The 26,590-nt window shown below is 48.6% G+C and overlaps 1 protein-coding gene and 1 pseudogene across 1 annotated transcript; one reads left to right on the top strand and one right to left on the bottom strand.

Moving 5' to 3' along the window:
• The first annotated feature begins 6,063 nt into the window (after positions 1-6,063).
• On the top strand, positions 6,064-17,117 carry LOC103636328 (tRNA (adenine(58)-N(1))-methyltransferase non-catalytic subunit TRM6-like; annotated as a pseudogene).
• Positions 16,818-22,622, bottom strand: LOC100273501 (uncharacterized). Its single transcript, XM_008658682.3, has 15 exons — positions 21,945-22,622; positions 21,717-21,823; positions 21,532-21,627; positions 21,349-21,405; positions 21,075-21,233; positions 20,885-20,969; positions 20,566-20,656; positions 20,323-20,487; positions 20,067-20,186; positions 19,875-19,947; positions 19,618-19,786; positions 18,610-19,526; positions 17,874-18,064; positions 17,593-17,775; positions 16,818-17,319 (listed from the first exon to the last, which is right to left on the bottom strand). Exons 1-14 carry the CDS (start codon positions 22,255-22,257, stop codon positions 17,634-17,636), a joined length of 2,685 nt encoding a protein of 894 aa, XP_008656904.3. The 5' UTR covers positions 22,258-22,622; the 3' UTR covers positions 16,818-17,319; positions 17,593-17,633.
• Between the last annotated feature and the right edge of the window lie 3,968 nt (positions 22,623-26,590).

Below are 26,590 nucleotides of genomic sequence, written 5' to 3' on the forward strand. Positions count from 1 at the left end.
CTGCAGAGTCCAGGCAACCAAAATCCTAAAATGCAAGGAAACAAGAGATTGCAGTTAGCTCAGTCACCTTTGATCTCCAGGACAGGTCCTTTAACTGAAACCTTTTGGAGGTACGAGGTCCTGAAACCCAACTAAATACAGTAAGATGGACACCATCAACGTCTCACGCTGGTGGAAATTGCCTTAAGAAGAGAGAAATTTAATTAGCCTGGTAGAAGAAAGGGCGGGAAACACAAATAATATCTGTCAAGGATCCTAACCAGTCCTCACTTGACACCATGAGTGCCATCAAAATTGCACAGATCAACCTGAGAACAAATCTTCACTGAATGTGTCTGCAAAATAACCCCAACATCATAAGATGAATGTACAATTTTGATGTCTTTAATTCCAAGAAATGTAAAATGTGTGAATGCTACATTAGCATAAAAGAAATGGCAGTCCAAAATGTGTAAAACATAAAGTGCATTGGAACGTGTAGGATTAGAGTGGTTGATAGACACAGAAGAAAGACAGAGCTAAAAAGTACTCGCGCCACCATAGTATGTATGTTCAGATCACAAGACTTCATTAATCAAGACAAGAACTAACCAAATCTAGTTACCCACACAAAAGAGACTCCAAGCAATCATTTTAATATTTGCTGATTTTTGGACAGCAGGACAGCAACTACTTGTTTAGCTCATAACTCACAAGATATGCATCCAAAAATAGTAAACTAGTACTTTCTAGAAAGCTTATAAAGTCCTCTATAACTTTTGTATTATCATCATAACAAGATTCGACCTTTAGAAAGGTCAAACAGTGCTAAACGTAAATTCCCGGCCTAAAGCCGGGCGCTAACGGCTAGGCTCCTGACATCCCATCCCCCTTTTCGGGCGGTATGGCGACTGTCTGCCTCTGATACCAATTGTCAGCGACCTTCCCGGCCTAGCCCACTCAACGCTACACCTTTGGGTGTTTCCCGACGCTCGTGGGCTAACACAAGCGAGCCCCTTCACTCGCTCTCAAAACCCAGGCTGTGAGAGGAGGGGAAATCTCGCTTATAAGCTCACCACGGCCCCCTCCGGCTAGCGAGGTGGTACTAAAGCCGGGCGCTAACGGCTAGGCTCCTGACATCCCATCCCCCTTTTCGGGCGGTATGGCGACTGTCTGCCTCTGATACCAATTGTCAGCGACCTTCCCGGCCTAGCCCACTCAACGCTACACCTTTGGGCGTTTCCCGGCGCTCGTGGGCTAACACAAGCGAGCCCCTTCACTCGCTCTCAAAACCCGGGCTGTGAGAGGAGGGGAAATCTCGCTTATAAGCTCACCACGGCCCCCTCCGGCTAGCGAGGTGGTACTAAAGTCGGGCGCTAACGGCTAGGCTCCTGACATCCCATCCCCCTTTTCGGGCGGTATGGCGACTGTCTGCCTCTGATACCAATTGTCAGCGACCTTCCCGGCCTAGCCCACTCAACGCTACACCTTTGGGTGTTTCCCGGCGCTCGTGGGCTAACACAAGCGAGCCCCTTCACTCGCTCTCAAAACCCGGGCTGTGAGAGGAGGGGAAATCTCGCTTATAAGCTCACCATGGCCCCCTCCGGCTAGCGAGGTGGTACTAAAGCCGGGCGCTAACGGCTAGGCTCCTGACATCCCATCCCCCTTTTCGGGCGGTATGGCGACTGTCTGCCTCTGATACCAATTGTCAACGACCTTCCCGGCCTAGCCCACTCAACGCTACACCTTTGGGCGTTTCCCGGCGCTCGTGGGCTAACACAAGCGAGCCCCTTCACTCGCTCTCAAAACCCGGGCTGTGAGAGGAGGGGAAATCTCGCTTATAAGCTCACCACGGCCCCCTCCGGCTAGCGAGGTGGTACTAAAGCCGGGCGCTAACGGCTAGGCTCCTGACACGAACCCACCGTCGCTCACCCTTTTCATGTCTCTGTTGCCTCCTCCAGCAGTGGACGGATGGTCCTGGAATGGTGCCTGAAGAAATTAAGGCCATGCTGATGCACACTGCCGGTCTCCACAACGCAATGTAGTCGGTCCAAAGAAACAGGCCACCACCGGGATGATGATCCTTTCTAGTACTAATTAAGGGCTTCAATTCGGAAGCGGCATAAGCTGCGGTGACCATTGGTTTCTAGGGCGAGTGATGAATTTAAGATGAGGCTCGCTATCTCGGGGATGGGGATGAGACATGAGTGTGACGATGTAACTATAGATTTTCTTTAGTCTAGTGTCCGTTTTCTCTCTGGTCCTTGATGTAATAGAATCTATGTTGCATGTTAAACAACAATTTAGGACTTGTTCGGTTAGCTCTCAATCCATGTGGATTGAGTGAGATTAAGTGGGTTTAAATCCCAAACAAGTCAAAGTTCTTTTAATTTTTTTCCAATCTCATCCAATCCATATATAATGGGAATAACCGATCAAGGCCTTAGTGGTGGATGCTGAGGCAATAGTTAAACATCAAATCCAGTGCCTGTTGGTCGGAGATGATGCACAGGAAAATGAATTGCAGTAATGATTGTGACTGTCAGGCAGGAAAGCCAGACACTTGGTTGATATGTGTCCAAAAACTAATAAGAAGTGATCGTAAAGATGATCGGCTTTGGTTTGGTTTTGGCCAACTTTAGTGTCAATTGTGGTGCGTGTGTCTCTTGCTTGTGATGCACCGATATATATGTTGGCGTCGATCCAGACGCTAATCACTATGGTGAGAACCGGCGGCGGTGTTCTTGTTAGAGGCGCGGATGGTCCGCGGCTATGGTCCAAACGGTCTGCGACCTGTCGTTCATGTCTGACGAGCCGGACGGTCCGCGCTTGCGCAGGGGCGGCGGAGTTCGCTGGCAGTGTCTGGATCTCGCTCCCGGAAGGGACCCGTCGGGGAGAAGATTTTGTCTTGAGATCGGTAGGCCATACAATACGTCTCTAATCAACGTAGAGCCGAAGAAAGGTGAAGATTTGAGGTAGAGAAATGCTAAACTAGGGCTAAACTAGAACTACTCCTAATGCATAAGTCCTAATGCATAAGGTAAAAACGAGATATAATTATATATAGGGGGTCTGGACCCGTTACAATTCATCATCCGAGCTAATTCCGTGGTTTTAGCTAACAAAACCTGCAATAAATTCATAACTCTAACTGATTCTACTCGCGTACGGACCGTCCGTACCACCAGTATGAACTGTCCGAACCGCGAACAGTTCGGCACATCGGCGTGCCCATTTTGGTACCCAACAATATAACAAAAAGACGATCGATGACAAATGTAAAGTCCAAGCTGATCCGTGATGATGAATTGAGAGCAGTATATTTATATGATAACACGTGACATCTTTACTGTTTTTTTCATTGGGGATCAGCCTATATTTATATTAACCATTTAATAAATCTTCAAACCGGACGTGTGTTGAGGAAAAGTAGGGTCAATGTTGAGATGTTCTCCCTCCCTCGCCACCGATCACGGATCACCACAGCATACCCCGAATGAGTAACTACGTGCTTGCTGCATCCATGGTCCTCAGTCACAACAGCTATCATCAAACTATCAAAGCGAACATCTATCATCAAAGCGAACCAAATTGAGCAAAATTTGTTTGCTGTATACATGTTTCCGGCTCCGACATCGACCTGCTTGCCGGCGTCCGTTGGCGGCGCGCGTATTCCGGCGGCCAGGGCTCCCCTGCTTGGCGTTCCTCACCGCGCCAGTCACCCTCGCCGCCTCCGCCTACCTCAAACCCGAGATTATTGACATTATAAAACACGGCAGAATTGGTTTCGACGAAACGAAGGCTTAGGCAAGGGCTTCGATATTTTAGAGACACAGACGGACGGACAGACGCTGATATGGAATTGACTTAGTCATTAGCTGCCGCGAATGAGGGCTTAGCTGCTTGAGCTCACGCCGTTTGCTACACGCAAACTCTGCCGTCCGTCTGTGCCTGGTCTCGGTGCCGGCTGAGCTGGCCGGGCTCTTCTCCCGCGGCGCCGTGCAGCAGCGGAAGCGCACGCTGGTGGCCGCGTCCGCGGTCGCCGCGGCGGCCGAGTTCGTGAGGGCGGCCAAGAAGCAGAGGCAGCTGCCGCTGCTGTCGCTCGACGCGCTCCCAGACGAGTGCCTCTTCGAGATCTTGCGCCGGCCTTGGCGCGCTACTGGGACGATGACAACACGCATGCCTCGCCGACTGGACCGGACTGGATGTCGGCCGACGAGATGAAGCAGTCCGCGGACAGGCCGGGGACGTTGAACGCCACCTCCTCGGCTCCTCGATGCTCCATGCCTCCTCCATCCGCGTCTTGGTGTGGCTCATGGCGGCCTCGCCGAACCGGAACAGGGTCACCGCGGAGCGCCCCGAGTGCGCGATCATGACGCCCTCCACGGCGCGGTAGTCCTCCAGGGCGGAGCTGGTGGTGGTCTCCCAGTACACGGCGTCCCCGACGGCGTGCGGCTGGATGCGGGTCAGATGCGAGTCCTCGATGTGCACCATTAGGCCCATGCGGGTTTAGGGTCGCGGAGCTGCTCCCGTAGCTGCTGCCCCTCTACTGTAGACTTGACGGCCATTCTGGTGTCAGGTAATTTCACCCAGCTGCAACCCATCCAACTGACAGCTCTGGTTACTATTCCCTCAATTCTAAATTATAATTTCATAATTTGGAACGGATGGGTACCAAATATTAACCCTCTAGCTGGCTTTCTGGAAAAGACCCAATACTGCCAATAACAATACTTGTTTCTTGAGTGTAGGGATTCATGGGGTTGTATGTTGAACTACATGTTAATAATTTTTTGACACAGTTGATTTGATTTGCATTGGTGGTTTATTCATCCCAATAGTGATCCTGTAATTACTGATTTATTGCTCTTACTGTGCTTTTGTCACACGAATCATGTAGCAGTACATCTGATCTTATCATTCCTACTTAATACATGTCACAGTTGGCTGTGAACTACATGATAATAGTTTAGTAACACAGTTGGTTTGGTTTGCAGTGGTGATGTATTCATCACAATAGTGGTCCTGTATTTACTAATTTCTGTGCTTGTACCTTGGCACACTGCTCAAGTAGCAGAAGCATATGATGTTATCATTCCTACTTAATGCATGTCACAGTTGGCTGCGAAGTTGACAATGAAAAGATGGAGCTCCTGCTGTCCCAACCGAGCGGTAAGGACATTACCGAGCTCATTGCTGCGGGCAGGGAGAAGTTTGCTTCACTCCCATGCGGCGGTGGCGGTATGGCTGTCGCAGCAGCTGCCCCTGCTGCTGGCGGAGCTGCTCCTGCACCATCAGGCCCGCCAGCTTCAGGATGAAGCACTCCTCGCCGTTCACCTTCTTCTCGCCCACGCACCGCGCCTCCGCGAACAGCCCCGCCGTGGTCAGCGGATCCAGGTCCTGCATTGCCATTGCCATTGCAGCCGGAAAGTAAACATGGAGGAGATCGTATCGTAGTAAGGTGATTTGCTAGGACAAGCGGAGAGAGATCAAACAGGATGTAAAAAAAAGAACTGCTGAGACCTGGAGGACATGGCGGAGGGGGCGCCGAGCAAGGGGTATGGCGCCAGACGAGCCGACCATTCGAGCGACGGCAACGGCAGCTGCCTCTGCTTATTGGTCGTCCTCACGAACTTGGCCGCCGGCCACCAGCGTGCGCTTCCGCTGCTGCACGGCGCCGCGGGAGAAGAGTTCGGCCGTGGCCGGCGCCGAGACGAGACGGACGACAGAGTTTGCGTGTAGCAAAAACGGCGTGAGCTCAAGCAGCTAAATCCTTATTTGCGGTAACTAATGACTATATTAATTCCATATCAACGTTTGTCTATCATCTGCGCCTCTAAATGTTGAAGCCCTCGTCTAAGTCTTAATTTCGTCGAAATCAGTTCTGCCGTGTTTCATAATTTTAGTAATCTCCCCCAAACCAATGCTTATCAGGCCGTTTCTCCTTGCATAAGGTGCCCATCCGCTAGCAACTCTGTTCAGTTGGCGGCGCGCATATTGTTGCTTAAACCCTGGCTTTCGCTTCGCTTTGTCCCCAACTCCAACTCCCGCTCGCTCCCCCCCCCCCCCCCCCCCCACCGATCAATGGACCCGCCGCCGATTCTCCGGGAGGCGTGGGAGGGCTGCAGCGCCCTCGTCGACATCAACGACGGCGATCGCCTAGCCTTCTTCCGCCTCACCCGCGGAGCCTCAGTACTACACTCCCCCGCACCCCCACCTCCCTGACTTCGCTACTCTCTCCCCTCTCAAACCAACCCTTTGTGTGTAACCGTACAATAGGTCCCTGATTGATAACAAAACAGCTCAGAATTTATCTAGCGATGATATAGAGGCAATGAAGCGGTGATATTCTGATCATATTTGACTTCTATTGAATATACTGACAGTGCTTTATTCTCTGCTCCCTGTGATTTACATCTAATTTGTATGCAATTTGATTTTCCAAAACAGGGTTGGTGCGACTGGTGACGAGATTGTAGAAGCTTTAATAGCAAATAGCTCAACATTTGGAAAGAAAATTGTCTTCTCGCAGGTTAGTACAACTAGCTAGTATTGTCCGTGCTAACGCACGGGAGGAGGGGGTGGGGCGGTGGGGTCATGGGGAGAGGGGGAGGCAGGGGTTTAGTGTGTGTGTAAGGGATGAGGGACGAAGGTCATTGGAAATTGAATTTGAGTGAGTAAGATAGAGAAGGGTTATCTAATGATCTGAACTATTGGTTTTGAATATATGTTACGCGTGGGTGTGATTTGTTTGGTGGATTTAGAGAAGATCATGGGTGTGGAGGTGATTTGGTTGAGTGGATTTTGCAAGTTTAAACTGGTGGGTTATATAGGGTATAGATAATTTCTTGACTTTATTTTTCTTTGGTCTTCCGAAGTTTCAAATTTGTTGACAATTGATTTGATTAAATCATTTTGATTGCAGAAGTACAAGTTAAAGAAACAAAAGAAATATGCACCTAATGTTCTGATACCACACCCATCTGCTCAGAGGTACCTTTCTATTAGTCTTTGTACAGTCTGCAAACATGTTACATTATTTTTTGAGATGCTTACATTGGTTTACGTCGCTGTACTGTTGCCATGTAATCATTTATGTGACCAGATGTTTATCTATATGCTTTCTGTGTAGTTAAGTTCCCGATGTTCTCTACAAGAGATAAAGGGAACATGGTAATTTCTATATTACTATTGATACATTCGATTATATTTAAAGCGATGCCATGCAACACCTTGAATGAAGAGGGTAGCGACCAGACTGGGAGTTGAAGAATGCAAACGAAATTATTCTATAGCATTTGATATGTGAAGTCAGCATGTCCAATACTGTTGTTTCAATATTTTATTGTGTCTCCAGTTAACTGAAATGAATGATATTGTGCTCTTTGAGAAATGGATGATATCTTGTGCTTTGGAGAACAATATATTTTATGGCAGGTAATAGTTACAATGGCAATTAGCGTGTTAGCTAGAGTGGAGGATCAGGAACATTTCTAATAGAAATAGTTTTTTTCCCATTTTTGTATTTATTTTTTAATATTCTACTATAACTCATATTGGGCATAGCCCAAGCCTCTTGAAATTTGATTGCTGGATCTTTATCAACTCATTTTTTAATCTTATGGACAGTAGGGTTAATTTGTGGTCCTTTTTATGTGCAGCATTTGTGAGACATACTTCAAGAAAAGTCCAGCTCATATAGGGTATTTTTTTCTTCATTAGTTTGTTGACAAGTGGCATTTGTTGTTTTGGTTCAATCCTCAATCTTCATATATAATTTCTTCTTTATTGTTCATGCACCACTCTCGGTCGCTTTATGCTGTTCTTTCTGTGGTTATTAGGTTTGTGCGAGTTGACACACTATCTCTCTTGTTGCCTATGGTAAACATCAGTGCATATTCAGATGTGCTTGTGGTTGATATGGTTGGAGGTTTAGTTGTTGGAGCCGTTGCTGAACATTTAGGAGGTAAAACATGTTTTAATTTTATGTTATTGCTAGTTCAATAAGATTAAGCTTAATGGATGCTATTGAACTAAATACAAACTCTATTGACTACATGCAGATGGTAAATGTTCTACTTGATACATTTTCCTCAAAACATACTATTTGTACATAGTTATGAACTTGTAATCTGCTATAAGTCACCAGGATTTTCCTTGGAATTTGCTATATAACAGATTGATTTATGCTGCCAGTATGAGGAATAAGCAATAAAAATTGCAACGAAAATGATTCCTGACCGGTCAAAAAATTACCAGATTTCCAATTTAACTATTTAGTGTCGAAATCAGTACGGTGCTGACAGAAATTAGAAAATCAAAGTTTTATATATGGTAATGGTTGAAAACGGACATAAATGATACCATTTTTTCAGAAACGATTCCGGACAAACGGGATCTTCCATTTTAATTTTGAGCACTACCTGCCATAGTGCCAAGTGCCAACGTACCGCATCCATCATTTTTTGTATATATTAGATTAGAACTGTTTTTTGGTGTTCTCTAGGCATACCCATTATAATGCATTAGTTATGTAAAATCCTAACGTGATTATGAATTATTTCTGTTGCTCGTTGCATTAACAGGTACAGGGTATGTTTGCAGCACATGTCTTGGTTCAGCACCCAGCACCATCGACATTATAAGAATGTACAATTTGAGCAGTGATATGGTCAGCAGGTACTTTTCTTTTGGCACTAGGTTGCTTTTAATTAAATAATGTCTGGAGTAACAAGTGACCTTTTAACAAAACTAGTTTGTTACTTGTGTCACTGTTTTCAAGTCGTCCGGCTAATCGCGATTAGTCGGGCAGGTCGCCTGGTAGTGGCCAATCAGCCGGACGACTCGACTAGAGTATCAAGTCGTCCGACTAGTCGTCGATTAGGGGCGATTAGTCGTCCGACTAGATGGTAAATCGACCAGGATTTGTCCAGGCGGCTAGGGTTTTCTAGTGGGCTACTGGGCTTCTATTTTTTTGGCCCATCTACAGTAGTATAAAGGCAATGCGCCACCACCCCTTGAAACTTTTCCTCTCCTCTGCCGAGTCCAGAACACAGGCTGCGGCTCTAGAACACCAGCAGCAGCTCCAAAACACCGGCAGCTGCTCCAAAACACTAGCGACGAGATGAGCTCCTCATGTCAAGATTTCCCCCTTCTCCCCCTTTCCTATTGTCTGAATTCTGATGAATCTGAATCTGTTGGAGAAGCTGCTGCTGCTTTTTGCTTGGATGATGATATGCTCTAGGCAGTAGGTACTGCATTACTGCTTGTAGCCTTGTATTCAATATTTTAGTTTCAGTTCTGCTATAGTGCTATATGCATATATTGCCTTTCAGTCTATTACTCAGTTTCAATTTCAGACTTTCAGATTTATATAATGCCTATTGTAGTATTGCTTATATATACATATATCATATTATATATACATATGTCCAAAATATATAGGACGATTAGGGGACGACCAGAGGTCCAAGAGGACCGATTAGGTGTCCTAATCGTCGCCCTAATCGCGATTAGACACCTAGTCGGTCCTCTGGAACGACCAGTTGGTCGCCCGGCCTGAAAACAATGGCTCGTGCATCGCTATGGTTTTTATATATGACATAAGGTTTTTTTATACAATACAAACCAACATTTTTTTTCTTGAACACGCAGGAGAACTGCGCATCATTATATTGAAAGAGAGAAAGGTCCGAAATGGACCAAAGTACAATGCCATAACAGGCAAAAATAAAAAGAAAAAACAGTGCAGCCTCATGCACTAGGAAAAGCCCTAGCCCTAGCAAATGTAGCCAGAAGCCCAAGACTCTCGAGCTGCTTCGCACCAGCCATACACCAGCACTCTACCTCATCCAAGAAAAGCCTTTGAATGGTGCTCAATGAAGGGTTGACACCATCAAATACCGCCTTATTGCGATGCAGCCATAAACACCAGGCCCCCAGGATAATGAGACTATGGATACCTTTTCTGACATGTTTGGGGACCCTCCTATGCACCTTGCCCCACCAATCCACAAAAGAGCCCGCCTCTCTAGTAGGCGTAAGATGTCCCATCCTCAAAGCTGAAAATATAACATGCCAAAATTGTCTAGCGAAACTGCAAGAGCACAAGAGGTGCAAGATAGTTTCTTGCTCTTGATCACATAATGGGCAGACCACCGGGTGCGGTAGTCCTTTCCTCTGAAGTCTATCCGCAGTCCAACATTTATTCCTTATCGCCAGCCAAACAAAAAATTTGCATTTGGGGGGTGCCCACGACTTCCACACCCATTTCCATGGCTGGAAAGAAACAGCTCCCATAAACAATGCCGAATAACAAGATTTGGATGAGAAAACACCAGAGCTCGAGTGCACCCACACATGTCTGTCCTCCTCCTGATTAAGCACCACTCCACTTAAAGCATCCCACAGCTGCAAATACTGATGTAGACCAATCAAAGTTAAGGATTCGTGATGTCGCAAACCCATTGCCAATTATGCAACGCCTGAGCAACAGTTCTCGAACTAAATGGCCTGCTGCTCACCATACTTACAACTTCAGGGGCAAAATCTTGTATCCTCTGCCCATTCAACCATCTGTCTGACCAGAAAAAAGTATTGGTCCCATTCCCAACAATAGAGATCACCGAAGCTTTAAAAAATTGTCTAACTTGCTGCTGCACGGGGATACTCAAACCAAGCCACGGTCGAGTTGGATCGGTCTTCTCTAGCCAGAGCCACTTAGCCTGCAGTGCCCAACTCATCAATTGCAAATTAGGAACACCAAGACCCCCTAAGCTTAGTGGCCTTGTCACACTTTCCCAGGGAACAATACAACTTCCACCATTCACCTCATTTCGCCCTTTCCAAAGAAACCCTCTTCGAATCTTGTCAATTGATTTAATAACTCATTTGATTATCATGAATCGATCTTCCTCTGATAAAAGCACTTTGATTAGATTCTACCAATTCATGCAGACGAGGGCCCAAACGATTAGCGAGTAATTTTATGACCAATTTAGCAACACTATGAATTAGGCTAATTGGCCTGAAATCACCAGCCGACGAAGCATCCATCTTTTTAGGAATCAAAATAATGTAGGATGAATTCAGTTGCCCCAATCTCTGAACATTGCCTTGGTGTATGATAGACAGAGCCGCCAGCAGATCCCCCTTAATGATATTCCAACAAGATTTATAGAACCTCCCTGTAAACCCATCAGGCCCAGGAGCCTTATCAGACGGAAGGCACGCAATAGTGTCTAACACTTCTTTCTCTGAGAAGGGGCACTCAAGATCGCTGAGATCCACGGCCTCTCTGTGACAACTCGACAGATTAATAATGCTTTGCCTCTGAAAATCAGCACCCAAAAGACCGGAAAAAAATCCATCTAGCACCTCCTGCATATCCTCATGATTAGAGACCACTCTTCCTTCATCTTCTAGATATGAAATGAAATTTCTTTTCTTCCTGAAACAAGCCTGCATATGAAAGAATTTAGTATTTGCATCCCCCTCTTTTAGATACTTAATCCTGGACCTCAACCGTGCAATTGTTCTTTCCATAGAAGCATAAACAAAACAATGCTGCTTCAGCTTTCCTAGCAGCCAAAACTCATCCTGACAAAACTCTAATGTCCTGTGCTGATTCCAACCTATGCACTGCAGTGGTTAGAGACGAGTGCTCTATTCCTAGAGACCATGGTTCGATTCGAATCCCGGCAACTACACTTTTTTTTTAATATTTCGCTGGCACGCGGGAAACGCACGACGCATGACAAAACTCGTGCTTTAATACAGCCATTCAAACTGTATTTGCTTACCATCCAATCTAATATTATCGTTCACTTCTTTTGGACCATTCGTCAATACTGTCATGTGTCACGTAAGAAATATTCAATGTTCTTATTTCAAGCTCATATGAATAATTCGGTTCAATTTGTAGAAGTGGTCAGCAGCCATGATTTAGTTCAAGTTATACCGTGTCTGAAAATGTTTTGATAAACTTTCCATTCAGGATTGTTCTGGTGCCACTTAGTGCCCCATGTTCAATGCAAAGTTCTGGGAATTCCCCTTCTGTTGTAGATAGTAGCGCTGAAGGGCCGGGAGACGATAGAACCTGCTGGAGATGAGGATGCCCATGCATCTTTGGCACATCAAGTGGGCACAGCAGTGTCAGATGATAAGGCACAGTTATCAACAGATCAGCCAACTGATATGGAGGCCTCAGAGCCTTCTTTGGATGAGCATCATGTTCAAGATGAGAACTCTTCATTAGGTAAAAAGTTGATGAATCTGAAAATGGTCTAGTGAAGTTAAGTTTTGATCTCTGGATGCTATGTGAATCTGCAGGTGGCAAAGACAGTGATGGTACTACTTCAAATGCTTCAAAATCTCCTAAACCTGGAAAAGCACCATCACCAGAAAAGATGAAATATTGGAAGGAACATGGCTTTAGCAGGTTACAGAAGTTGTAGAAGAAGGTTATTCTTCTATTATTAGCACATATTCTGATTAACATGATGGTTTCTTGTTGATGCAGTTTGATTGTTGCTGCCCCTGGCCACGAAGTAGAGTGTCTTGTTGCTGATCTGCTTCCACTTTTGTCTTATTCAGCTCCATTTGCTATATATCATCAGTATCCTGAGGTAAATAATATATCTTGATGTTGATACAGCATGCCACTTGTGAACCAAATTTTCTTTATTGGTTTACTGCATATGCTAGAATTGTCTAAATTCCGGGTTGAAATGCCTGGAAAGCAACATAGAGCATCCCCTTAATGGCTGAGATAATTAACATATGTTGTGGAGAGAAGTCATTTTTTTGCTTCTTCCTACCTCTTGTTTGCTCTTCTATAAAATATGATTGTCGCAGTTCCTTATTTCCATGTCTATATATATCTGCACGCAGCCTCTTGCAAAGTGCATGTACAGCTTACAGCTATCAAAGAGGGCCATTGGATTGCAGCTCTCTGAACCCTGCCTACGTGAATACCAGGTCAGCACCTGAACATTGGGGAATCTAAGGGCCCGTTTGGTTCCTTTAATCCAATGACTAAAATTTAGTTAGGATACTAAAGTTTAGTCTCTACCACGTTTAGTTGTATAGACTAAGGGTGCGTTTGGTTGCAATGACAGAACGGGATGGAATAGAACGATCCCTCAAATAAGGTTATTTGTTTCAGGGTCAGAGGTTGGAACAGGATTATCCCAGTGTTGTCTTCATTTGTCCCTCAAAATTGGAGGGACGAGAGAGGACGCCAGCCGCTAGGAGACGTCCCTGTCCTCAGTTGTCCCGCAACCAAACGCATCCTAAATTTAAAATGCATTAAATGAATCATAAGAGGACTAAAATACCCCTTATCATTCTTCCGTCATTAGCGCAACTGAAATAAAAGGGGGACAAAAAGAGGAATTTATATGGTTTAGTCTCTTTTAGTCACCCCTTGACCTTGAGGGACTAGAGACTAAAACAATTTAGTTCATGTTTTAGTCCCACCATTTGGTAATTTAGGGACTAAATAGAACTAAAATAGATGTACTAATCTTTAGTCTCTCAGATCAAATGGGGCGTACTTGAAGAACTCTTGTCTTCCTTGTGTACAATTCAGGTCCTTGCATCGCGCACCCATCCACACATGCAAATGGATGCGTTTGGCGGTTATATCTTGAGCGGCATAAGGATACAAAATACAAATTATATGATGTAACCGCCATCAACAAGGATACACAAGTGAGTCATCAATATGGTTCAGTCTTCCGATCAAAGGAGGATAGCACGCCATTGTACTTTAAAAGGCGGGGAAATTTTTTGTATTCTTATCAGACATACGTTGCCATGCTTACATAGAATAGAATAACACCTGGTTGGTGGTTTTAGGACATGTTTGGTTTGTGACTAACTGTGTCACACTTTGCCTAAGGTTAGTTGTTCGAATAACTAATCTTATGCTGAAAAGTTAGGCATCAATTCAAACATGCCCTTGAATTAAATAACTAATCTTAGGCTGAAAAGTTAGGCAAGTTATGCATCAATCCAAACATGCCCTTAGTGTTTCACGAGCGGGGGCAAATGGTTGGTGGTGTTTTCGGTCTCTCCTGGGGTTAGAGGCTCTAGGACTTGTTTGGTTCGTGACTAAATGTATCATATTTTGTCTAAGATTAGTCGTCAAAATTGAAGAACTAAACTTATATAGAAAAGTTATATAAAGTATGGTAAGTTAGACAGTAAACCAAACATGGCTTGTCATGTTCTTTGGTTCCTTTTCCTTTCCTAGAGTTTATGACCAATATTAAGCATGATTAAAATTGCATGGAGCATGAGAAAGGATTGACAATGGGTCGCCAATTGCCAGACTAACGACGACGATAGTGACGGTGGAGAAGCGTTTGCAGAATTCTAATTCTGACTGTTTATTTCTCTGCGTCCAATGAAAGCGACGTGATACTAAACCCACAACAGAGGAGTTGCATTGCATTGCATCAAAGCTGACAATTGGCGAGTGAACGCGCAAGTCTGCTGGTCACTCTCTTTGCACTTGGAAGACTGAAACCTGCGACGCCACGAATTAGTCGTAGGTAGTAGGCGCGTGACGGAGGGAGGAGGACCGATCGATGGCGCGTCCTAGGATGCACGCATGAGGCCCACAGCCACAGCCCGTCAACGGCGACGCCGGCAGGCATGGATGCAGCAGCATGTAACACGCCGTCCCCCCCGGGGGTGTCGACGTCGTGCTGTTTTGTTTCTTCTTCCCGACAGCCAACAACCGGCCGCCGGCCCGGTCTGCTCCTGTGTCTGCGTGCGCGCGGCGCAACCACGTCAGAGATGCGGTGCCGTGCCGACGCGTGTTTCGTCTTCCTCTCCCTGGACGTTTCTCAGTCTGTCCGTACGTACGTTTCCGTCGCCGGTCTCCCCACGCGGCGGGCGTCCGGCCGGAGCTGGAGCGGACTCCTTCACGCTTCACACTTTTTCTGCTGCCCTGCTAGACTGCTACAGCGAATACTCGTACGAACACTCACTCGTACGCCTGTCGCTGGTCGTCGACGTCGCCACGAGGAAAACGAGGCAGAGACGGTGGTCTGGGCGTGTGGCAGTCGTAGCCTGTGAGGCAGAGGCAGGGGCCACCCCCAACAGCAGCAGTGCCCGTGCTGCTACTGCGAGGGCGAGCAGAGAGGGACGGCAGCAGCGGCCTTGTCGCGACGCGCTTGGACTGGCGCGGCGCCTGCCTAGATGCCGTTTCGACTGATGTGGGTGGCTGGCGGCCCCGCCTGCCTGCCTCCCCCTCTCCGTGGTGGTGGGCCGTGGGCTGCTTGCTGCTGGGCTCGACGCTGCCTACAGCAGCAGTGAGTGTCTAGCGAGCGCAGCACCGGGCCGGGCCACCACCCCGCACAGCAATTACTAGTGCTGCACCTACTACACTGCGACTCCAGGACAGGACAGCATGCATCGGTGTGCCTCGGATGGAGTGGGAGGGTCCCGAGCGCGTGGCGGGGGCCAGGGTCGTGGAGGGTCCACGTGCCAGCGCCATCATCGCCTGCTCGACTAGGGCGCTACTACTCTGGATTCAGTGTCACATACTGCCAAATGATCTACTGCTGCTGCTACGCTACACGTCGGTAGCCCGTGGTAGTGCCCAGTTGCCCACTGCCCAGTGCAACAGAAGACACACTAGGCAGGGTCAGGGTCAGGGTCAGGCGCAGGCAGCAGCGGCAGAGGTATCCCCAGGGTACGTGCTCTGTGCAAAGCCATGATGATGCTTCCCGTGGAACCGCGCGGAGCCGTACAAGCATCGGCCGCCACGTCCGGACCCAGTCAAGAACTGTTTCGACCATTGTTTCAAGAGAGAGAGAGAGAGGACAAAGGACCAGCGCCCCGGTTCCGGTCAAAGCCTGTCCTGGGGTGTTCGCCAGACCATGGATCCACTGTTTCTTTGCTACGACGACGACGACGACAGCCACGGGACCCCACAACAGCCCAACAGTGAGCGACTGCGACGCCCTTTAGGATTGGCATGGCACGTTCCGCGGCTGCTGCTGACCTGCTGTCGTCGCCCCGACCAGACCGACCGCCCAAAAGCATATCCCTCCGGCTCCGGGGACCGGGGTCCGGACCCATGGATGCAGGACTAGTAGCCATGCAGATGCAGCGAACCTCGCAGCGAGCCATGGTCCCTTGCCAGTTTCCAGCCACCGCGCCGGTGCGGTGAGCCCTCCTCTGTCCTCTCCCCTGCCACGTTGACCGGAGGAAGGGAGACGGCTGGCTGGCAGCACGAGCGCCACCGGGAGTGCAGCCCAGGCGGACGGGCCAACCACGACGGCACACTCGTGGCGGCAACGGGGCGGGGGAACGAAGTGGACGGATGGCGCCTTTTCCACGGAGTTCAGGGGAGGCACTAGCAGGCGGTGCCGAGGGATCAGGGAGGCAAGCAGCCACACGCCTGGCTGGTTGGTTGCTTGCTTGCCCCGGGCACCTTTCCTCCCTTCATTTCACTGCAGAAACAGCTTAACGCCACCACCACTTCCTCAGTTCCGTGTATCAACAGAGCACACCAAATGTGACGGGAAATCGCGCCCACAGCATGAGCTGCCTGTCGCCTTTGCCTTTCGCTGTGCTTTGATTTGCATTGCATCACTCGGACACCAGGCAGGCAAGACGATAAGGGGCCCCGCCACACACTCGCCCCAATCATGCATACTTGCATAGCGTATGGATCAATGGACGGCAAAAAGAGACAGTGCGCGCCTTTAGGTCGCCGTCATCGCCACGAAGACGGACGTTGTAAACGACACGGACTTGCATTGACCATATGCGGCATCACACAGCGTGTTGCTGAGACCAGAGAGCTGACAGGAACGGGGTTGGTCACAGGTCAGGTACTCTACAAACTCTCTTATGGTACATTCAGTGAGAAAGATCAGACATACATATACCCAGTGTTTGTCATCTATCTCACGCCACAGAGCTACGCTTACAGGGATTAAAATGCCGCGAAATAGCTAGCTGCCGGTTAATACCGAAGGTACCGCTACTGCTTGTTACTGCTCACTACAAGCTGGGGCTGGGGCTGGGGCTGGGGCTGGGTACACAAATATTTACATCGCAAAGGCAGAGGGGAGCAAATCAGCAATAACAATAATACTAGCAATAAAACTTGCTACCAACAGCGAGCTTCGGAGAAGCAGGCGGAGACAGTAGTTTCTACGTTCCCAACTAAAACCCAAACGGACGGGGGATGGGGCTGCAACGGACAAGCAAAAGATCTCAGGAGTTTTTACTTCCCTGGGACCCGGGCTGGCACCACCTCCTGCACAAGGAACGGGTTCATCACGCATGCATCATCGTCGGCTTCCTCCACACGACCTACACACAAAGCCAAAAAGCGACAACCAAAAGATGAGCCCCCCTTTTTCCTTTTCCCATCACTGCAGCCTCCTATCATGCCAATGCCAAACTTAAGTATCATGTGACCAGAGCGCCAATGCAGCCGAGATGCTGAATTTAGCAATGCATTAACAGGTATTCAACAAAGACAAATTCGTTGCTCCTTTAGTCCAGAGTCAAAACCCCATTCACCACCACTGTTGCAACAACAACAAAAAAAACAGAGTACTGCGGCTCAAACGGAGGACTTACCTAGTCATCTAAAACTGCTTGCTGCAGTGCAGGCAGACATCCTACTCGTTTGCGGCGGCGGCGGCGCAGCCTTCGCCTGCTGCTGGGGGTTCCTCCTTCCTCGGCACGGATGATTTCGAGTTCATCTTCTGGACCTCCTCCTTCGTGTAGATGTAGATCTTGCGCACTATGTTGCAGAACTCCCTGCTCGTAAGCAATGGACTGGTGTGTCAGTATTGGAACGAGAAAGCTCATTCGCGTGTACAAAGCTCCCACCACTTGAGAGAGAGAAAAAGACTTACTCCCACGGGTCATCTCCGACAAGCATCATATCACCCTCGTTGTCGGTATAAACGATCTGCCAGTTCCGGTTAGCAGATACCAATTCGCCCTCGAACTCAAACATCTTGTCTAGTTCCGCTTTGAGCTCACCGTAGTCGGTGAATTTAGAGAGGTCCACGGACCGGCCAAGCGCAACTCCTTGCTTATGAACCTGAAGACCATTCGAAGCAGAAGTGTAAATTGTAGAGGATAGGATCATAGGACTACACAAGATATTTTATAGGTTCGGCCACAAAGCAGTTATGCAATATTATTGTATGTAAAACTACAATGACGCAATCAAGCAATTCTGCTTTGGACCGAACAATCCAATCCATGGCCACCAAAAAAGAATAAATGTATCATCAGGCATGTTGAGTAAATTTATTGTTTTGTTTCTGTTTCTTTTCTTCTTCTTTTTTGAATTCTGCCAAATGGAGATGCGATTTTAGGCAACATAGAGAACACATCAAACGATTATTGGCAGATTCGATCAGTGTCGGTGAAAACCACAGATTTGAGTCATGAACTCAACGACCAGTCTGCATTCAGACAATTAGGAACCAAACCACCAGGATTTCGGAACCACACAGCAATATCTGAAGAGGTCATTTTGTTTCAATAACCGAATGAGCCAATAGCTGATAATATATTCCCAATCACATGCACATTGAATATAGACAAGTGCATGGTCATAAAAACGGAAAAAAACAATACCTTTGTACAGCTCCTTGTTGAAGCGCCCTGGGACTTGCTTTGAATATCTTTCGAACTTTGCTGGACTTGCTGAATGTTCTCAGCTGCAGTTCCAGCTGTGCTTACGGACACCTCAGGCAAGCACTCAATTTGCACAGGTTGCAATTCATTCACTGGTGCCGATGGTCGAGTTTGTACCACATGCTCTCGGATAGCAGACAATGGAGAGCTCAATTGGACAGGTGATGGATTGGTTGTATCAACTTGGAAACCAAATATTTTGAACCCACTGCCTTCTCTAGTCTTCTCTAAATCAAATGGAGCAACCGTTGCATGCGGCCTGACCACTCGTGACTGTTCAACCTGGGGAAGTGGCTGGTTCAACCAACTTGATGTGTTTTGCCCAAAGCTGAAACCCTGCTGTTGGTCACTTGGATTACCATACATCGAATTCCGCTCACTCCAAAAACGCAAGTCATTGTTCGCTGTTTGCGTCCTTGTGCCTGATTCAACCGTCAGAGAAGGTTGTTGAGGCATATAGAAGTATGGATCTGCAAAGCGATGAGCTGAACCCTGATCTTGAAACTGATTGTTGAAAGAAAGACGGTGACGACTGTCATCATAAGCTTGCATAAAGAACCCCTGTGTATCTCCAAACGATTGAGAAGCGGTGCGGGCATCCTTGAAGGCAGAACGGGTGTCCTTGAAGTCAGTTTCACGCCTTCCCAATGGCATCCAGTTATCCATAGCAGGTCTCGGCTGAAAATTAGTGTGAACTTTCCCATTGGGTGATGGGGACCACATCATCTGCTTCTGAACAGTGGAATCAGAGTCGGTGCTTTCAGTCAGGTTGTTCCTAAAGCTCATCTGCTCTTGACTTTGCAAGACCGAATTTTGATGTGGTGTTTGAGCAGAATCAGTATCAATCTTGGTTGCACCTGCAAATTACACAAGATAATTTGAAAAGCATTAGCCTGGCTATATTTTTGTCACCATTACTCTTGAAACTGAACGATCTAATAAACTTACCTTCTTTTGTGAGAACAGATGATTCAGGGGAAGGTGGAGGTGCATTTTGTCTAGGTCTTTTTCCTCTAGAAAGAGGGAGAGGATTAACAGGAGGTGATGAAGCAGGCTCTATCTTCCAGGGAGAGACCTTATCTGGCCGCGGGATAGTAGAAGGCTCATCCCAGCGCACCTATAGTTAATAACAAAGAAAAAAAACAACCCTCCATAAACATAAGATTTAAGACCATAATGGAATTAAACATTGAATAAGCAGTTACCTTCAAGTATCTCCAACTGGAATCAGGCCATAGTGGGTCAAGATTTTCACAGCCAACTATTGTACCAGTAAACCTAAATGACATGATAAAAATACATCAAAAATAACTACAAATAACGAGCAGGTACAATGATGGGGACCAGGTAGCATGAATGAAGCTGCAAATTACAGAAGGCCAATAAGGAGGAGTTACCTCTGCTCGGGGGCCTCTTCCCCTTCAAACCTCATCCTGAATCTCATCCCAATAGAATAATTGTTTTTTACTGACTCCATATATTGATCATATGGAATGATGAACTCTGAAGGGCTCGTCCTAACATTGACATTTAGAGATCAGTAAGATGTTAAGTACCTTTAACAAGAACAAACTGCATGCAAGATAAACAAGGTAGATCGGTATGTAAAGTATCAGAAATGTAATCAGTGTGTTTGGCAGACATGCAACGTACCTAGGTTTGTAGTAGACAGTGAACATGGACTTTGTGTTAATAGCGTGCCATGCAGTCGCAAGAACCCCGAGATGCATGCTTTGGCTAGATATAACCGAAGAAGGTACATTAGACAACTGCCTCATAGCGCGCCTAACACCAACTCGAAGTTCACCGTTTTCTCCTCTGCACAAGGACCAACAGAAACTTAGCACCAGATCAGGAAATTGCTATCATGCTGGGTAGGCAGGAAACAAAGCAAACCTGAGGAAAATGAAGGCGTCTCCAGCAACAAGCCTTTTGGAACTGACAAAAACACTCCAACCACTCTGAAGGAGATGCCTCCTGGGTTGCCCTGAAGATGGATTTTGTGCACGGTTAGTGATCATCAACACCAGGCACAAAAAAACGAGCTTTCCAATTGAGACATGCAATGAATCACAGCGGTACTGATTCATAATCTAAAGTTGTAAACTACAAATACTGAACAAATCGACAATGGAAAGTAACGGTGCAACAAATCAATCAGTCCTGTAGCATACACGACAGGCGCGAACCACGGCAAATGAGGAGCCCAAATTACCGCGGAAGATGTGGCGGAATCGCCACTCCATGCCATGCAGATCCTTCGCCACCAGCTCCTGAGTGGGAGGCGACTGGGACATATCCTGCCCGCGAAACGAAGATCAGCTCACCCGAAGAGACAAACGTTAAGCAGAAGCACGCGCGTGAAACAGAATCCAGAAGTGGATGGAGAGCGCGCGCGCACACACCAGGGCAGGGAGGCACTCGTCAGCGTGGCGGCGCAGGACAGAGAAGCCGCCGTGTGTGCTGGTGTCGGAGGCGGTGAGCGTCTTGCAGAATGACCTGACCGCTGGCCTCGGTGGCGCAGCAGACCCAGAGCTCGTCTTCTCGGCAGCCACATCGTTTTGCTGCACGGGCGAACAAGCAGGCGCGGCAGCAAGTGAGAACTCTCCTAGCACCGAGGAAAAATTTTCCCGAAACGCGTCTCGAGAATAAAGTCGTCCCGAGTTGGGAGGAGGCTACCTCGGGCTCCGGCATGAGCATGATCTGCGCGTACACCTCGTCGGTGTCGGTCTCCGCCTGCCAAAACCCGGAGAACGCGTGAGGCACCGGGCCTAGAGCGGACGCGGAAGGTGCAGAATTGGCAGTGGAAAACCACTAAACCAGGGAGGGTAAAAAAAAAACAGGAGCGGAAGAGGAAGGGACCTTCAGCTCGACGTTGAGCACGCGGCAGAGCAGCTTGGAAGGCAGATCGTAGAGACGCATCGGGTTCCCGGCAACCTGGTTCATGGACGCCTCCACCTGAGAGCACTCCAAGTCAGCGTCCGCAGCAAAGGGAGCAAGCCAAGGCTCCAGCGGGAGCAGAGAGGAAGACGAAGAGGGAGGCGTACCTGCTCGATGTGTCCCTGGGGGAAGTAGAAGACGAGGTCGCCGACGCGGGGGACGGTGACGAGCGGGCCGGCGCAGGCGCGCCAGAGCTCCGGGTACAGCGGATCCCCTGCCGGAACAGAGGCAGGCGTCATCAGAAACGAGTCTCCGCGGGGAGGAGACGGCGAACACGAGCGAAGAGAGAAGAAAGCGGGGCGCCGGAGCTGACCGGATCTGGCGCGCGTGCGTACCTGAGTTAGACGGGGCCTGGGACGGCAGCGCCATGGCTGCGGGCGGCATCTGCCTCGGATCGGGCGGCGGCGGGGCGGGTGGGGTGGAGAACCCTAGACGGAGGAGACGACGAGGAGAGCGAAGGCAGGCGGAAAGGGAGAGGAGGCAGCGGCAGTAGCAGTCGGGACTCGGGAGGGGTGGCCGGGTGGGGGGCAAATGTTTTTGTGCGGGGACGGGAGAAAGGAGAGCAGAGGCGGGGGGGGAGATGGGGTAGGGGGGGGATTTGGTGTGGTCTCTTTGTAGGGAGTAGAGAGAGACGCGCAGCTGTGGCATTCGGACAAAAAGAGAACCGGTGGGTGAGCCGCCTCGGACCACCGGTTCTCTCGGGCCGGGCCGGGCCGGTTCGCCGGCCGCGGAAGGCGTGGGTCCGGGCCGGTCCGGTGCTGTCTGTCTGGTCTGGACGAGGAGGACGGCCTGCCGCGGCAGCAAAGCGAGACGGGGTGGGTGGTGGGTGCGGTGCAGACGTGCAGTGGCCGGGCAGCGGCGCCACAGGCCAGCAGCGGCGGCAGGAGTAGAGCACTGGCGGCCGCACCTACAGACGGACGCGCAGCTTTATAGGTAGGGGTAGGGCTATGCGTAGCCGTAGGTGGGCGCAAGCGCAAATCGTAGGTGACGGGGGGCTCCCACGCCGCAGCGATGCTTTTCTCTTCTGCACCGCCCCCTGCCTATCTGCTGTTTTTTACCCGATACAAAAATACCTACTATAGCTTTGTCAGAAAATTATTTTCTGAAGATATCCGGGGGTTGAAGGTTGAATTTTTTTACCGGGGGAGCGGGTGGTGATGGGAACTCCTCTCTGACTCTGACTGTTGTGGTGAGTGACCTTTCAATTCAACGGGAATACCGTACTAGTACCCGGTAGCACGGGTTTCCGTGAGATCACGCAGGGAATTACCGCGCCGCCAGAGCCATGGCCCGACCGACACGTCGCTTTATTTACTGTAACCAAACAAAACAAAAAAATAACAGGCGGTATTTTCTCGGTGGCGGAAACCGACAGCCAGGAAGAGTATGAGGAGACACCCTCAACTCAACTCTAGCTCTCTATGGTGAGCATCGTTCCATCAACTTCAAGCAGTCCTAAACAAATCTAAATATCTCTCTGACTAAATTAAATAGGAAGATATTTAATATTTCTTAGCCATATTAGAGGGGTAAAGGAAGTAAATTTCTTTCTATTTAATTTTGATTATGAAAACATCGAATCCCCTGCAATCGTATTCAATCCCTTTCAAATTGAACAAGCTCTTATGACTTGTTTGTGGCAATAGAATTAGAGTATATTGAGGAGATAAAATCCCTCTCTATTCAAACATCGAGATTTCCTCTCTCACAGGGCTAGTTAGCAAGTGATTTATACCCCTACTCCCCTAATTTTCTTACCACCTGCCACCAAACTATCGCTTAATTCCTTGGGATCTCTATACACCGAAAGTGGGCGCACCGTTCCGTTTTTGGCCCCCATTTCGCAGCGTTTTTATCGTGCCATGGACCAGCGGGTGGGGGCAAACTAAGCCTCGCTTTTTCTACGCGCCGAGGCGACGCCTGCTGCTGCCCAGCCGTGGCCCGTGGTTCTGTTTTTCCACGGCAAGGGGGGGTTGCACACGTGGAATTTGCTGGCCGGCGAGGCGAGGCCGTGCATGCAGGTAGTACCAAGAAACAAACGAGAGAAAAAAAAAAGGAGCACGGCAGGGGTTGGGTTGGATCCTCGGAGAAGCAAAGCACAGCTTGATTTGGAAGCGTTAAGCAATGTCAAGAGTAGTTTATTTGCCGCCCAGAAAAGGCAAGGCGGGGCGAGTCCGTAAACGGAAATCCGTGACAAACCTTTGGTCCGCCTGCCTTGGCATGACATGAATGGGAGAGTGCGTACTGCTCCTCCTTCGCCTAAGCTGGTGGGCCCGGGAGTTTAGACGCGGAAGGTAATTAAAGAGGCGAGGATTAGTTTAACCACGACGGAGGCACGGAAGAAAAGGGGGAGGGAGGAAGGAAACGGGGGTGGCAATAATTGCTGTGCCTGTGCCGCTGTGCGGGACAGAACAGCGGGAAAGTGGCGAGGCGGGCGGTGGTGGTGGTAGTGATGCTCATGCTCTGCTGCTGGGCGCGGCAGGCTGACGGCGACGGGGCGGCCGCCCGGGCGAGGGGGGCAGGGCAGGCGCGGCCTGCTCCTGTTCCCGTCGCCGGGGGCGGGGGGCGCTCCCGATAAACTGTACTAGTCTGTAGTCCCCACCGCTCGCCGTCGGTCCAACAGTGGGAGCGTCACGTCCTCGGCATCTCCACCGAGCCGGGCCCTCCGCGATTAGTTTAGTCCTCCTCCAGCTAATTAGTCCATCGGCCTCGCCTAACCGCGCGATTAAACTAAACTAGACAGACACTGCCCGTGTCCGCGCCTGGCGTCGGGCTGGCGCTGGCGCCGAGGCCCAGGCCCAGGCCACTCGCGCACATGGCTGCAGCGGGAAGCGATAGTCCTAGGACTAGGAGGACTGGCTGTCTCCTGTGGCCTCGCAGCCGCTGTCGCAGCTCCCCCGCGGGCCTCGTCGCCCTCATCATTACCTGCTCATTAGATTAGGTTAGGATTAGCGACGATAATTAGCCACCACCGCTGGCATACCTTTTTTTTAGTTTCGTATCTCCCCCCTCCCGACGTGAAGACCTAACCTGGCCTACCACTACCACCACCAACGCCGGAGCAGCCACTTGCTGCTGCGTCCGAGGAGTCCAGCCGGGATTAGCCTCGCCGAGTATAATAATCGACAACTGATCAACTAATTAATTAATTACTCTGCCCGGTGGTTACTGTGCCCTATCGCGACGACGTCGCTCGCGGCCGTGCCTGCTCTTTTTGCTTTTGGCGCCTACTTTGGGCACCTCCTCCTCCCCCTCGCCCATGTTGCAGGTCGGCACGGCAGACGATGGACCGGATGGGGATCGGCCGGTCGGGCGGGTCTAAGTGACGGCGCACGGCTAGATCTGGTTCAACCTCCGTCGTCTTAGGCTTTGCCCGCGCCCAGCGATGCAGGGGCGCTAGATTTTAAACGTGACGCTGTATAAATATGCATATCGTATTACTGTTTATAGCTTCAGATAACTGCTCATTTAATACTTGCCGTTTTATTTTAGAACTATACAAGTGCGATGAATAATGTACGATTCGCCAGCAAAGGTTTTTATGAACAATGTTAGATCCTTGCCGTTTTATTACTTGCCGTTTTAATACTTGCCGTTTTATTTTAAACGTGACGCATCTCCTGATTAATACATCTAATTAATATTACTGATTTCATTTTTTTGTGATTTTGATGTTTTTATGAACAATGTTAGATCCTACTTGTTATACAAATTCTAATAATTCCGGTTATTCTTTTATCTGATCTCATTTTAATGCAGGCACACAAACAACCATTGTATCTAGTCTGTATAAACTTATACACCTAACAAAGCATGATTCTCTCGTATACATTGAACTTGTTTCGTGGAAGCTTGGTTATATACATACTTCTTCCGTTTCTTTTTAGTTGTCGCTGGATAGTTCAATTTTGTATTATCCAGCGACAACTAAAACGAAACGGAGAGAATACATGCTAGGATAGCTACTCTACATATCCACAAACCAAACACACGGTTAATAAACATCTCGTTCATCCAGCTTGTGACGATTGTTGAATATATATATATATATATATATATATATATATATATATATATATATATATATATATATATATATATATATATATATATATATATATATATATATATATAAAAGAGACACTCATGATTCACGAGAATGATAATGGGTCTTTGAAATAAAATCTCATTATCAATGTTCTATATATATATGTGTGAAGAGGCTCGCGTGCTTGATGGGATGATCTTAGGCTATCCGCAACCGTTACCTCTAAATTTTTCCCCCTATATCACTTTTCCCCTATTTTCCCCCTATTTTTTCATCTTCCGCAGCGGTTCCCCCTAAATACTCTCCCTATACCCCACTACAACCATAAAATATCATTTTCTATATCTACTTTTTATCCACTATCAATTTTTCATCCACTAATAATTCATCGCGGGCCCACAACACAGTGCCAAACAGTGTAAGTGCGCATGAACAGTGAACCGCCAGGAGTGGAGGGAGAGAGAAGCGCTCCCCTCGGTAGGGGGCTCCGTAGAGGCAACCGTTGCGCGGGTGGGGGGACTTCTGTACACGGCATGCAAGGGGAGAGGAAAGTATAGCGGTGACCCGTGCAGATAGTCTTAGACTGTCTGCAACGCTTCACTCTACCCCTCCCCTACCCTAATACTGTTCACCATCTGGCGGCTACAGTACCCCCTACCTCCCGCAGCGGCGAGCGCCACCCTCTCCCCTTCCTCGCCGCACTCTTCTCTCTCACGCCAAATGCAGGGGACGACTGTAGCCGTCCCCTCGCCTCCTTCGCGCGGACGGAGCCGGCCGCGGCAGTCTACGGAAACTTCTCGTTCCACCTCGCTTCGCCTCGAGCACTCCGCGGAAGGGCAAAATTTCGCAGTGACGCGGCGGCGGATCTCCCGTCGACCGGTGGAGTCGGCCCCGGGCCCCCTCGGTTTCGGAGAAGAGGACGTCGAGTTCGTG

This window comes from Zea mays, chromosome 8 (assembly GCF_902167145.1).
Source record: "Zea mays cultivar B73 chromosome 8, Zm-B73-REFERENCE-NAM-5.0, whole genome shotgun sequence".
Taxonomy (NCBI): Eukaryota; Viridiplantae; Streptophyta; class Magnoliopsida; order Poales; family Poaceae; genus Zea; species Zea mays.

Coding starts and splice junctions, on each gene's coding strand:
- LOC100273501 (XM_008658682.3), bottom strand. CDS start 22,257: ATGCCACAGCTGCGCGTCTCTCTCTACTCCCTACAAAGAGACCACACC. Junction 21,824..21,944: donor CCAGGCCCCGTCTAACTCAG/GTACGCACGCGC, acceptor CTGTTCCGGCAG/GGGATCCGCTGTACCCGGAG. Junction 20,187..20,322: donor ACTGTCTACTACAAACCTAG/GTACGTTGCATG, acceptor TGTCAATGTTAG/GACGAGCCCTTCAGAGTTCA.